At 51.8% G+C, this 13,186-nt stretch overlaps 1 protein-coding gene across 1 annotated transcript in view; it reads right to left on the reverse strand.

Annotated features, from left to right (window-relative positions):
• Window positions 1-13,186, reverse strand: part of OTOG (otogelin) — a 91,234-nt gene that overhangs the window by 74,115 nt on the left and 3,933 nt on the right. The window contains exons 4-15 of the mRNA XM_027073251.2: window positions 12,729-12,804; window positions 11,705-11,797; window positions 11,366-11,520; window positions 8,973-9,091; window positions 7,432-7,637; window positions 6,469-6,599; window positions 6,095-6,201; window positions 5,559-5,668; window positions 5,054-5,182; window positions 4,051-4,159; window positions 3,699-3,745; window positions 3,068-3,213 (exon numbers count right to left, since the gene is read on the reverse strand). Coding sequence (XP_026929052.2) covers window positions 3,068-3,213; window positions 3,699-3,745; window positions 4,051-4,159; window positions 5,054-5,182; window positions 5,559-5,668; window positions 6,095-6,201; window positions 6,469-6,599; window positions 7,432-7,637; window positions 8,973-9,091; window positions 11,366-11,520; window positions 11,705-11,797; window positions 12,729-12,804 — 1,428 coding nt within the window. The remainder of the gene's footprint in view (window positions 1-3,067; window positions 3,214-3,698; window positions 3,746-4,050; window positions 4,160-5,053; window positions 5,183-5,558; window positions 5,669-6,094; window positions 6,202-6,468; window positions 6,600-7,431; window positions 7,638-8,972; window positions 9,092-11,365; window positions 11,521-11,704; window positions 11,798-12,728; window positions 12,805-13,186) is intronic.

Raw genomic sequence — 13,186 nt, forward strand, 5'->3', positions numbered from 1 at the left:
CAAGGGAAAAAAAGACAAATTTCCTATGCAGAAAAATTCCAACTAATGCATGTAGATTCTCTGCCTTCAAGGAGAGGGAGCATAACTCCTTACTCTTTAACTGTGGGCTGACTTCTTTCAAAGAGAACAATATGGTAAGGGGGAAAAGAGGAGTAGCTTTACAGAGGAGGATTTGACAAACACTGCCTCAGCCAAATGACCAAGGTCAACCTCAATAGTGATAAACCATGTTGGTATATGTATCCTTGATAAGATGTGATGAAAATAGCAATTTACCTCTTATCTTCCTCCCCTAAATCCCTAACACCATTCTAACCATGGGAAAAGCATACAAATCCCAACAGAGGGGCATTCTACAAAATATCTGACCAGTACTCCTCAAAACTTTCAAGGTCACCATAAATAAGGTCTTAGTAAACTGTAACAGCAAGGAAAAGCCCAGGAGACACAATGACTAAATGTAATGTAGTACGTTGGAACAGAAAAAAAAATGACAGGTTTAAAAATAAATAAGAAATATGAGTAAGGTGCAGACTTTAGTTAATGATAATGTACATAACGAACATTGGTTCAGTATTTGTAACAAATGTACCATACTAATGTATGAGGTTAATAACAGGAGAAATTGGGTGTGAAATATATGGGAACTCTGTGTACTACCTTTGCATTTTTCTGTAAAATCTAAAGCTGCTCTAAAAAAATAAGGTCTGCTTCAAAAATACTTCAAAGGCTATAAACACACCCTGATTTGGGGGTGGGTGTATAAGGAAGCTGTGACAGGCTTTCTGGACTTCCAGCCTTGGGTCTGGCTCAGCTCCCCCTCCTGCTGGCTGGGGGTCGTCAAGACTGCCCCAAGCCTCTGTTAGGCCTGTCTTATCAGATTTCAAATGGGGAGAATCATAGTGACCACTACGTGGGGGTATTTTGAGCCTTAAACTAGATGTCAAATGCAAAACTGATTAGTCAAAGTTTAAAGTACTGTGCAAATACTTTCTCATCATCATCCTCTCTATTAACATTCTCACCCTACCCACTTCTGTTCACCCGGGGTTGAAGTCGTGGCTTCACCTTTGACTCTTCCTGCTTCTCTCCCACACACCTGGCACTTTACCAGCCAGTCAGCCAGTTGCCATAGTCCTCCTGCATCTGCCTTAATGTATTTTAGAACATTCCACCCTGTTGCTTTTTCTCATATGATCGAATCCTCCTGGATTGCCCTTCCTCCCCATCCTCACACATACATATCTTATTTCTATTTACATTTTTGGCCCAATTTTTAGGTCGTTCAGCTCAAATGCCACCTCTACCATGAGGCTTTCTTCTGACCTGTAGGAATATTTCTTGCTCCACAGACAGCCCCTCTGATGGCACTGCTCTTGTATCTCACAGAGAAGCAACTGACCTGAGGACGTGATTGACTCCCTGATTGGGCTGCAAGCTCCTGGTGGCTAGGACCAGGGGCTGACTCATCTGTGTAACCCTCACTGTGCCCAGCACAGAGCTGGCACAAGGCTGGCCCTCTACTGGTTCATCAGTGTGGATGAAGTCACAAGGAAGAGAACTGGCTCGTGGTAAAAGGAATGTGCTATCAAGAGGCACTGTTCAGGGGCGCCTGGGCTCAGTGGGTCAAACGTCCAACTTCGACTCAGGTCATGATCTCATGGTTCGTGAGTTCGAGCCCCACATCGGGCTCTGTGCTGACAGCTCAGAGCCTGGAGCTTGTTTCGAATTCTGAGTCTCCCTCTCTCTCTGCCCCTTGCCCATTCACACACACACTCTCTCTCTCAAAAGTAAATAAGCATTAAATAAACAAAAGAGGCACTGTTCAGCAGTGAAGCAAGTTACCTCAGGCTGACGCTGGCCAACGACCATCCAGAACATGGTGGAGAAGGAGCTGGTAAGGGATCCCCAAGGTCCCATAGCCTTCAGGTACTCAAAGACTCTAGAACTTTGTAAATGGGGAGGAGTCCCACTGGGCTATGTCTGTTTGCTTTGCTTTTTCTATTGCCACTCTCAAGATGTGATGGGAGTGACCCAGCTTTTGAGGACAAGTATTCATTCTTCCAACTCAGAGAGCAGCCAAGGGCAGATCCAGGCCATTCTCTGGCAGATAGAGGGGAGGGGATCACTCAGGCTTCAAGAGGAAGAAAGCCCAGCCCTCTACCTCATCCTCAGCTCAGGCTGGGTCCCCAGGGCCACGGAGGGACACCTGTAGGTGATGTCTGCTCACCCTCCTGACGTCACTGGGTGTGGAAAAGGCAGGCAGGGAGCTGGGCTTTGGGGGCAGCTGCCCTGGCTATGGGTGTGAACCCTTTGTCCTATTGTGCAGGAAGGAGCTTGAGTGGAGTCCCAACCAGGGCTTGTGGGGTCAGCTCAGGGAAAATGCAGTCCCTGAGAAACAAACAGACTTATAACTACCCCAGACCTGCAAGCTGGCCATTTTCTCAGTTATGTGCACAAGTGGCCGACACAGCTCAGGGATCACCTCCTCTAGGAAGTCTCTCCTGATCTACCCCTTCTCCCACCTGGCATCCAGGTAAAACAAGAACCAGGAGAAGCTCCTACATGGAGACCTACCCTGTAATGTCCATGTTATTACAGCTCCTATAACATAGTGGATTATGCGGTGAGTTATCTGCTCGACCCACCAATCTGCGAGGCCCAGGAAGGCAGAGCCAGATCTAATTCATCCCAGTCTCCGAGACCCAACATAGCTTCTGGCACAAAAATTAGTTCAGTATTTGCTGAATTCATAAATGAACAAATGAGTGAATACAGAGATGTTGAAGGCATAATCCAAGGAAGCAGAGAAGATTTAGTTGAATTAGACCCATTTTAGAGATTTTTTTAAAACACTGAGGCCCAGGAAAGGGAAATGGCTCTCAGCTATCAGATGTTCTAGAGACAGAACCTAGTCTCCTGCCCCCTGGCTCTGCCCAGAAAGAACAGACATCAGGGTGAGTGGGTTGTGGAAAACCTGGGGCCCTGCCCTAAATCCTTCAGCCTCTCTAGGGGGCAGAGAGCAGGGGTGGCTGGCTGGATTGGGCCTGAGGTCCCCAGCCCTTACCAGGCCACAGGGGGCATTCTGCAATGTCACTGTGAAGGTGCCTGAGGAGCGGCTTTTGGCCAGGATGTACTGACACGTGGCAGGGAACGTGTACCGGCGGCCGTCAAAGGTGGTGAAATGGATGTCGCCAGTCACTGAACACTCGGCTGAGGGGCAAAGAAAGGTGGCTGACACATGGGAGCTGCCCCATGGGGACTGCCTCTGCCCTGCAGGCTCTGAGCATGAGGAAGAGACAGCACTCTGTCCTTAGGAATCAGGGCAGTGTTTGGAGCCCTGGCCTTCCTTTTGACACTCAGGCCACTGGGGAGATGCAGGCCTGTCCCCAGCAGCCCACCTGAAGGTAGATGCAGCCCTGCCCTGGGCATCTCCTTCTGACAGGAGACCAGGCCCTGAGCTTGGAGACCAGTCTCCATCCAAGCCCCCCAAGCTCAGGAAGGTCCTTAGATAGACCCCCCAAAACCCTCCCTGACAGGAGGCAGAACAATCCCTTAAGCAGGCAAAGCAGCTCTGAAGAAACAAAGTGGGGCAAGCTGAACCAATGGAACTGCAGGCCTGGCCCCCAGATCCTCCCTGCCCAAAAAGCTGAGAGACCAGAGGAAGGGGGTAGAGTCCAAGGTGGGGTCAGGCATACCTGGGCAGACAGATGTGCTGCACACCCACTTGCCCGCAGTGCATGTGCTGAAACACAGAAATCAAGGAGGCAAGTCTCACCTCTCCAGGCCTGGGATAGATGCTGGAGGATAGCAGGGTCCACAGAGCTCCTGTCCCCAGCCCTCAGTCTTCCCATTTCTTAAATGGGTGGTAGAGATTCCCCCATCTCCAGGGGTTGGATTAAATGAGATCGCCTGGGACTCAGACATGCTGAGTGAGTGCCCCCATATTGCCAGGGGTCCCAGACCCCAGATGGATAGATAGCCCTGGTGGAAAACCCTGGAAGTCACCACTGCCCACCCCCACCCCCACCCCTGGCTGTGGACACAGACCAGGCATTGCAGTCTTCTTTCACCACAGAGCCAGTTGGGTACAGGGTCCCATGGAACTCACAGGGACATTCAGCTGGTGCCACGCAGTCCCCATCCTCAAAGATCAGCCCTAGGGTCACAGGAAAGGCCCACTTAACTCACCTCCACTCCTGTTCATAGACCGTTCATGGCTGTCCAGGGCCTATGACAAAGATCCCTTTATCCAAGTTTTCACCACTGAACCCACTTTCAAGCTTTCTCCTGCATAAATCCTTGGCTCAGGCCAGATCTGAATCTCCTCTGGGCAAATAATCTCACCTCCAGACCTCTTCAGAGAACCACCTCCCCAAGCAACCTGCATGCTGACTAGCTTCTCTTCTCCACCTCCCAAAAGCCTGTCGCTGCATCTAGAACCAGTTTAGGTGCCATCTCCTCCAGGAAGCCTGACAATCTCTCCCTGACAATCTCTCCCCCGACTGAATTCCTATGTCTCTTCTTGTCTGAACCCCTGAGCTGATCCTCACTGCATTCTGCCTTAGACTGGAGCCGTAGGTATACGTGGCTTATCACTGCAACCAGATTCTGACCCCTAAAGTCAATGACTATATCTCTACATTTTTTTTATCCCAACGACCCCTGCCTAGCCGAATGGGCTACACGCTACAGATGTGTGGCAAATGTATACCCCCTCAAAACCAGTGCATTTATATCCCATACAAAACAGCATGTGAACGAATGTTTAAACAAACACATATGTGATAAGTGAACAACTGAATGAATGAATGACTTGTTCTCATATATACACAGTCCCGATGAAATTAAATACCCTGATGAACTTCTCAAGAGCCACAGTTCCACCCCCATCCTCAGCCCCCTTAAGCCAGTCATTCATTTATTCACTTATTAGTTGTGTGCTCCTTGCTTCACTCATCCCACAAATAGGCATCCTCTGAGCCCCTGCTTTGGGCTCGTGCGTGCCAACCCAGGAAGATGCTGCCAGGCACCCGCTCCACCCTTGGCATACCATCGGGGCAGTAACAGCCGTCCACACAGGCGATCTCGCTGTCCACACAGGATGCCTGGGACTGGCAGGAGGCAGGGCAGCAGGCGATGCATTCGTTGTAGGTAAAGGCCTTCTCCTTGCAGTGCACGGCTTAGGAGGAAGGGAGCAGGCCATCCAGTCCCATCGGCTCTGCCAGGACACACCCACCCCCTACTCCAGGCCTTGGGGGAAAGGGAGGGAGGACTGTGATTTTCCTGTTCCCCTAGTCCCCCTGGGTAACCAGAAAGTTGGCAAGAGCCTGGGAGGCTCTGAGAACCACCCTCATCTCACTCTGTGGCCCTGGGCCAGTCCCTCCACTCTGAGCCTGTTTTCTCATCTGCCACATGGGGCCTCACGGCTTCCAGCTCTGACAACTGTGGTTCTAAGCAGGACAGGACGTTGAGCTGAGGCCTGATGAGGCCACCCCCAGCCTCAGGGCAGAGATTGTCTGAACCTCTCCCTGCCCCCACCACCAGGATTCACCTACCACATTGCCGGAGCTGGGTCCTCCAATCCTGCAGGGGCCGCCCCGCCTGGGCACATGCTCGGGCATACTCTGCCAGCGCCCGGCACCAGGTGGCTTCATCGCCCACTGCTCTGTGCAGGGAAACCGAGGGTCACACCGGAGCCCAATCTCTCACCAGCCCTCCAGAACCCTGTAGAGACTGCCAGGGCTCAGGGCATGCACCCCTCCTTGTCCCACAGCTAGGAAAGGGAGACTGGGAAGGTATCTAGGTATACAGATGGAGGCAGGACACCCGGGTTCTAGTCCCAATATTGGCATTGACTTGTTTGACCCTGAGGGTGTCAGTCCCCATTTCTGGGCTTCAGAGAATAGGGAAACTCTTCTGCCCCACCTATGCAGATAAGAATTTCTGAGGTTTTGGAAGTGCATCTGTCGGGGCCTGGGATTATCAGGCTCAGTGGCCCACATGCTGAGACCACCCGCCCCCCCCGCCCCTCAGTACTGGGACAGGTCTCCCCACAGCCCAATACCAGCCCCAGTCCTGGTTGCCTACTCACTGGCAGAGGTCACTGGTACAGCTGGCTGTGAAGGGAAGAGGGCTGACGTAGGCATGGCAGGCATCAAAGGGGGGTCGCAGCAGTGCCTCGCACCGGTCGTACACACCCTGGGGAAAGAGCCAGGGGCCAGAGCTGGGAGCTGGCAAGGCCACTCACAGCCCTCTGACTTCACCCACCCCTACACAGAACCCCAATTTGAGGCCAAGGGAGAGAAAGAGGATGATGGAGGGAAAAGGGTTGGGGCCATAGGCACAAACAACCCTGGGCTCCTGCAGCCAGTGACTTTCTAAGAGATAGACAGGAAACCTAAGCCAGACACTAGGATGAGGGGTAAGGGAAGGGTGGGGAGTAGGCATTCTCCCCAGGGTCCAGACCTGCATGGTTCCCGGGCTCTGCTGCAGACACGGTGGGCGAGGCAGGGAGGCAGTTGTAGGCCTTGGAGGCTGGTTGGGGGCTTGTTCCTGCCAGCTGTGCACAAACTCAGCCACATCATCAGTCAGCTTCCCTGGAAGGGAGAACTAGCATGATCACAGGTGGGTGTAACGGGGGAGGAGGGGGGTGCCGCACAGGGCTCTGAAGGAGGGCAGGTGGAGCCGAAGAGATACCAAAAGCGGACAAGGAGTTGAAGAACCCAGCCTCTTGGCTCCCATCCCAGTTTGCATTTCCCAACAGAGCCACTCTCCTGAAAAAGCTGGTGGTGATAGTCAAGAATACTCAAGAACCTGTAGTAGCTCCCTACTCTCCAAACTCAGGGGAGGCAACTAGTATGTGAGCCTGGACAAGCTCTCTCCAAGCCTCAGTTTTGCCCTATGTGAAATGGGCAAATAATCCCCCACCATGGTATTATTGCCAGGACTGTATGAGATGATGTGTGTTAAGTGTTCAGTATGTTGTAGGTGCTCAAAGGTGTCACTTCCCTTCTTGGGAAGGCCAGAGTCACCATGATTTGGCCCTGCATGCTTCACTTTTACTTCTTACCACTCCTCTATAGGTATCTTCAGCTCCCACGGGACCCTTTCTCTTCCAGGCTCTCTCTGGCCTTCTGCTCCTGCCCCCACCCTACACTCACAGTGTGTGCTTAATATCCTACCTAGCAAAGTGCCCTTTAGATCCTTACACAACCCTAGTAGGAGTGGTCTTTATGACTCTTTTACCCACAAGGAAACGGAGGTTGAGTGGCCACACACTTGGTAGGAAGGGGCCCTGACCCCCCACTGGGTCTTTAGTACCATGGGTACTGCCCCAAGACCTCTCCCACCCTTCCCAGCCTGACCTCCACCCAACCTCCTCCCTACTTCCATCCAAACCCCTCGAAGGCCACTTGCCCTGCACCTCACCATAGCTGGTCACCAGGTCATCCTGAGGGTCGGCATTGTTGTTCCCACACAGCCCATGAGTCCAGCCCAGGAACTCTGGGCTCATCTTGATGTAGACGGCTGAGGCACCATCCCAGGCCAGTGTGAAGGCTGACTGATGCCGCACAAGGACGTAGCCAGCAAGCCTCTGCAGACTCACGCTCCCCATCACATGTGGCAGTTGGACTCTGCAGGGCACAGCCCAGAGCTTCTGGGTGTTCACATCACCCCCACTCACCCAGTCCTGTCACCAAAGGACCCGCCAGCCCCACCTGCAGGAACCATCATGTACCCAGCGCCTGCCTCGTCCACACGCAACTGGTACCATGTGAATCTGAGGCCCCCACTTTCCCCCGACTTCCTGGGCATCTGAGGCCCACCATTAGGGAGAGATTCTTTTGTCTTCGGTGTTTAAAACTTGCTTTTTAAATTTGCAATTTCCCTGGCAGGGATAAATCTTAGAGTGTCTGAAGTTGCTAGATCCTTTCTCCTGGACGGGAGAAATGGTATAAGCGGACATTTACTTGTTTTGTGTGTTTGTTTGGGGCTTTTTTTTTTTTTTTTTTGGTGGGGAGCAAGAAAGGCATAAGAAGAGAAAGAGGCTGAGGGATATGGAAAACTAGGAGTGGAAGAAAAGATGGAGAGCCATTGCAGTCCCAACCACATTCCCAGTTTTACTGGGACGGGGTCTCCCAGCCAGTCTGGAATTTGGCAACTTTCAATCCACCAGAAAATCAGGAAAAGAAAATTAAAGAAGAGTCTAACCAGCCAAAACTGGTACCCAAAGATCCATATACCAATCTTTTCACAGGAGAAACACCTGGGCTTTCAGGTTTACATTCAGCGCCAGAAAGCTTGGTTACCCAGTTTCCAGATTTGAAGCAGGAAATGACAATGGGAGAAGGGTCATTGCAGGAAAACCCCTTACCCCAACCCAGCAGCAACATGAAGTGACAGCAGATAGCAAAGGAAGGAAAGGACAGTGAAGACAAGAGACAAGAAAGATTTCAGAAAGAACCATGGTCTGGACCATCTGGTGTGGGGGCAAAGAGTCCTTATTCCTCTGGTCCCAGGCATCCCTGATGTCCCAGCAAGATAAATAACATTGAAATGACCCTATATCATCAGAGAAGGGTGACAGTGTGCTTAATATCTATTCAAGGAGGCTTGAACTACATATGATCCATTCACAAAGATTCCCTTAAAAATGTGAAAGAAAAGAATTGAGCATGCTTGTAGTGTTATACCCTCAACTTTATCTGGAAAATTCTGATTTGAATACCCACTGTCTGGGAAACCCACAGGGCCCTGAGTCTCCGAAAATCTTAAGGGACTCATCTTTCCACAAACCCAGCTGACTAGAAACCCAGCTGGCCTGCCAGTATGTTCCTGCTCTGATGGTGGAAACTGCTGTTTGTCCCTAGAAAACAATTTTCTTTAGACTGGAGAAGAAAGGTACCCACCATCCCCCACCACTAGTGTCAGGGAGCAGGAGAGCTCAGGGCAGAAGGTGTTATAGTTACCTCACGCCTCCATGGGTGACCTCCTTGGCCAGACGGATCTCCTGCTCACCCGCAAAGAAGAGGCTGACAGACCTGGAGCAGGTGTAGGGGGAGGAGCCGCACTGCGGGTCGTTGTGCACCTGATTGGGGGGTTCAGAGGCCAGTGTGCAGGGCTCCCGCTACAGACCTGGCCCTGAGCTTCAGTTCTGAGCCCAGTGGCACCCTGTGGAGCTTCCGTTAACGCCGATACCCTGCCCCCAGTGTGCCAAGCACCTTTCCTCTGTGATGTCTCCAGTCCCCGCAACGCCACTTGACCAGGAGGTCAGAGCTATGATTATCTGCACCTCCCAGAGGCAGCAACTAATACTCAGAGAGGTGAAGTGATGAAAGTCACACACACACAGCCAGAATTCCAACTCAGGACTGAAGGTGAAATTTCAGGGCTCTTTCCAGTACACTGTGCTGTCTCCCTATTTCTGGATTTTTTGTTTTTTGCAATCCAGGTTTTCCCATCAGGTTGAAAGCCAAAGTAAAGTATATGCTCACACAGTCTCACACACACACACACACCCCTCACATATTCACAGGGTACTCTCAATACATACACTATAAACACACTCCTACCAGGACCCTGGCAGGCACAGTTTTGTCCTTCACGGCACATATAGGCACATGTCACCCTTGTGCTGCCTGTCACATACGCATCAACTCTGTCCCCTCCTCAGACAAGACCCACCCCCCAAAGCCATAGGACCCAAGAGAGGGAGGAGAACTGAGGTCCCCAGGGCTTAGGGAAAAGTCCGAAAATGTTTCTTCCCAGTGTGGAAACTCTTCCCAGGAGTAAACCTTCCACTAGATTACTGTTAAATGTGTTTAAGCAGGCTGGAGTCATTTCATCTAGAAGTGGGGCCTGTGAAAACCACCTCACAGTCTAATTAAATTTTTCAAACTTTTGGACCATGACCCACGGTAGGAAATAGAAACGTATACATATATAAATAAAACAAAAGTTTTACAAAATAGTGTTTACTCCTATTCATGTGCAATGCATCCTTATAATATTTTCTTTCCTTTCTCTTTCTTTATTCCTTCCTTCCTTCCTTCCTTCCTTCCTTTCTTCCAGTTGGGACTTATTAAGTTGATTTCATAATCCGCAAATGTGTGGCATCCCGTTAGTCTAAGTAATTGACACATACCCATCATGAAATGACAGTCATGAAAGATCCTGATGTGTGATACCAAAGCAGAGAGGGCAGAATTGCTCAGCCCATCCAGGGCATGGTCCTTGGGGCAGGCCCTGGGCAGGTCTATGCCTGAGAGAGAAGGACACACCCAGCTAGCAGAGGGGTGACACTGAGCACTAGGATTTCCCCAAACTCCCAGCCCGCTGGCCCTAACTCAGTACTGACCGAGATGCCCCTCAGCAGAGCTGGCTCCCCAAGTAGACTTTTCTCCAGATGGAGGTACAGACCAGTGCCTGAAGCTGATGCCCCACTCAACACAAGGAGCAGGCATGTAAATCAGGCCTGCCTGACAGTGAGTCTCAGACATGTGTTCATATACTAGACAAACTCTGACTGAGCACTAATCTGGGTACAAGGAACACCGAATGAGAAGACATGGTCCCTGCCTGGAAAGCTTATATCTGGTAGAGAAGACCAACCTGGAAACAGACCTTTGTGAGAAAAATGTACTGACAATGTAACAATGAATGCAGAACTTTGATTACACAGGGATTACACAGGCTCCCAGAAGAGCCCCTGAGCCAGCTTAGGTCAGCGCATCCAGAAGGGCTTCTTAGAGGCGGTATCTATGAACTGAGTCATCCAGGACCTGCCATTCCCTCTGAGGCACAGTGCTCTTTCTTATCTCAGATCTTTAGCACCCAAGTTCCCTTTACCTAGAACGTTCTCACATCCATCTTTTACCCCTGGGACCCTTCACTTGGCTAACTCCAATTCATTCATCAGTTCTCCACTTAAATGTCACTTCCTCCAGGAAGTCTTCCCTGATCATCGTCCTTCCTAATGAGGAAGGTAGGTTTCCATCACGTGCTCTTCTAACATTTGCTGTTTCTCCTCTGAAGCACTCAGTTGTACTTGAAATGATTCATTTGATCTGATGTCTACTGTAAGTTCCGTGAGGACAGAGACCACATCTGTGTTGTCGTCCACGAGGCCACCACCAAGCCTTGTGCCAGGAAGAGTACAAGTACGCACTTAATACCTAATAAGTGAGTGACTGAATCAGTCACTGGCCAGGGGCATCCAGGAGTGGGTGGGTGAGAGAGGACTGTGGGGCCTGCAGCTCCTTCCAGGTGTAGACTCTCTAACTCTCACATGGAGAGCCCAGGCCAGTACAACCTCCAGAGCCTAGTGGAAACTTCTAGATGGGCAGGGTAGGGAAGGCCTCACCTGGACTGAGAAAGTCTGCCCCTCGGGCTCATGGTGCCCCGCCAGGGTATAGCTGCCCTTCCCAGAGAGGTAGTAGTACAGGCCATCAAATGTCTCCACATGGTGCTGTCCCCATGCCCGGCAGATGCTGTCCCGCTCAGAGCCGGCATTGTACACTGTGCCAGAGAAGAGAGAACCTGTCCGTACAGTTGCAGTGGGCACCAAGCTAGAGGCCGGTGGGTTCCAGAGCTGGCAGAGAACCCCCACACACACCCCAGCCCAGGACCCCCAGGCCTCAGGCCCTCAAGCTCTCCCTGTACCCAGGGCCAATCCCAGGGGTGGGATGGAGCCCAGACCCACCCATCTGGCAGCGTGGCCCGGTGGCATTGAAGCGTCTGCAGTCACAGAAGGCTGGGTACACACACTCGCCCCCGTTGAAGCAGGAGAACAAGTCTGCATGGGAGACACAGAAGGCACCTCCCCATTGAGCCGAGATTGGCAAAACCCAGTGATACAGCACCTCCCTCATGCCAGGGCACCAGACCCAGCACTCCCAGAGCTGCCCAGAACTCAGATCCCACCACAGGTAGCCCCAACATTCCTCAGTAGCTAGCTCTAATGGGGGCACACGTAGGATGCCTCAAACCTGGCTGGCTGTCTCCCTCCCTGACAGACAGGGGGTGTGGGGTCTCAGAGTACCTGTCCTCAGCATGCATCAGGTGGCCCCCAGACTGGCTCCACCTGGGCCTTCAGCTCCCTGTGCTAAAAGTTCCTGGCTACCAGACAAGGCAGGCAGACTGAGAGTATGGAGCATGTGGAGTGCCCAGAGATCTTCAAGTACCATTTTCCTCCCTTTCCTTGTGCTTAGGGGAAGAGGCCTAAGCATGAACCAGGGAAGGGGGAGATGCCTCACATTTGGAATACAGTAGACAGAAAGGCCACAGAGGAAAAGAAAACAAAGTAGAGCAGAGTGTGGTGAAGGAAGGAGCCATGATGCAAGACAAAGGGCCACAGACACAGGACAGGGTAAAGGTAGAGGCCACAGACACAGGGCAGGGTGAGGGGAGAGGCCGCAGAAACAGGGTGAAGTGGGAGGGGGAAATAACCACTAAACAAGGAAACACAATCTCACTAGCATCAGATAGTGTGAGAGAGAAAAGCCACAGGGCCATGGTCGCAAGAACAGGACACTGCAGAGGAAGCTCTCCTCAGCCAGGAAGGAGAAAGCAAAATGGAGTTGGAGACCGGGGCTGGAAAAGGTGGAAAGACACCCCTTTCTGGGGAAAAAAGGTCACAAGAGGCCCTGAAGAAAGCCTGCCCTGCCCTCACAGGTTTCCCTGCGGGCCAGGGCCTTCCCATGGGCTGCAGGGAGGGGGCCACTTACAAGATGGTGCACATTTGGCCCGATGGAGCCGTCTTTCCCAAGAGGACATGGCCAAGGAGTCCAGGACTTCAGCCCCCTTTTCAAAACAGAAGGAAGAGAACTCGGTCAAGGGCTGATGTCAGGGAGGGACCTCCTAGGGGTCATGCCCCTTCCTGTCCATCACCTGGAGGAGGAGACACCCTGCCCCTCAGTGCCCCCAACCAGCCCACCTCTGTAGGCCCACTTCTGAGAGGTCTGGAACACAGAACTCTCAGGCCTGCCCTAGAGGAGTGAAGGCTGGTTTTTACTCTCCAAGGTGGCATCTCGGTGGCCCGAACACAGTTCCTCCGCTCCATGCTCCAATATCCCCCAGCCTCCACTCCTTTCTTCTCTCCCTCCCAGCCCAACACAAAACCCCCTTGTCTGGAGAACAAACACTCACCACAGAAACCACATGAGGCAGACCGAAGAAACAAAGG

This window comes from Acinonyx jubatus, chromosome D1 (genome assembly GCF_027475565.1).
Source record: "Acinonyx jubatus isolate Ajub_Pintada_27869175 chromosome D1, VMU_Ajub_asm_v1.0, whole genome shotgun sequence".
NCBI lineage: Eukaryota > Metazoa > Chordata > Mammalia > Carnivora > Felidae > Acinonyx > Acinonyx jubatus.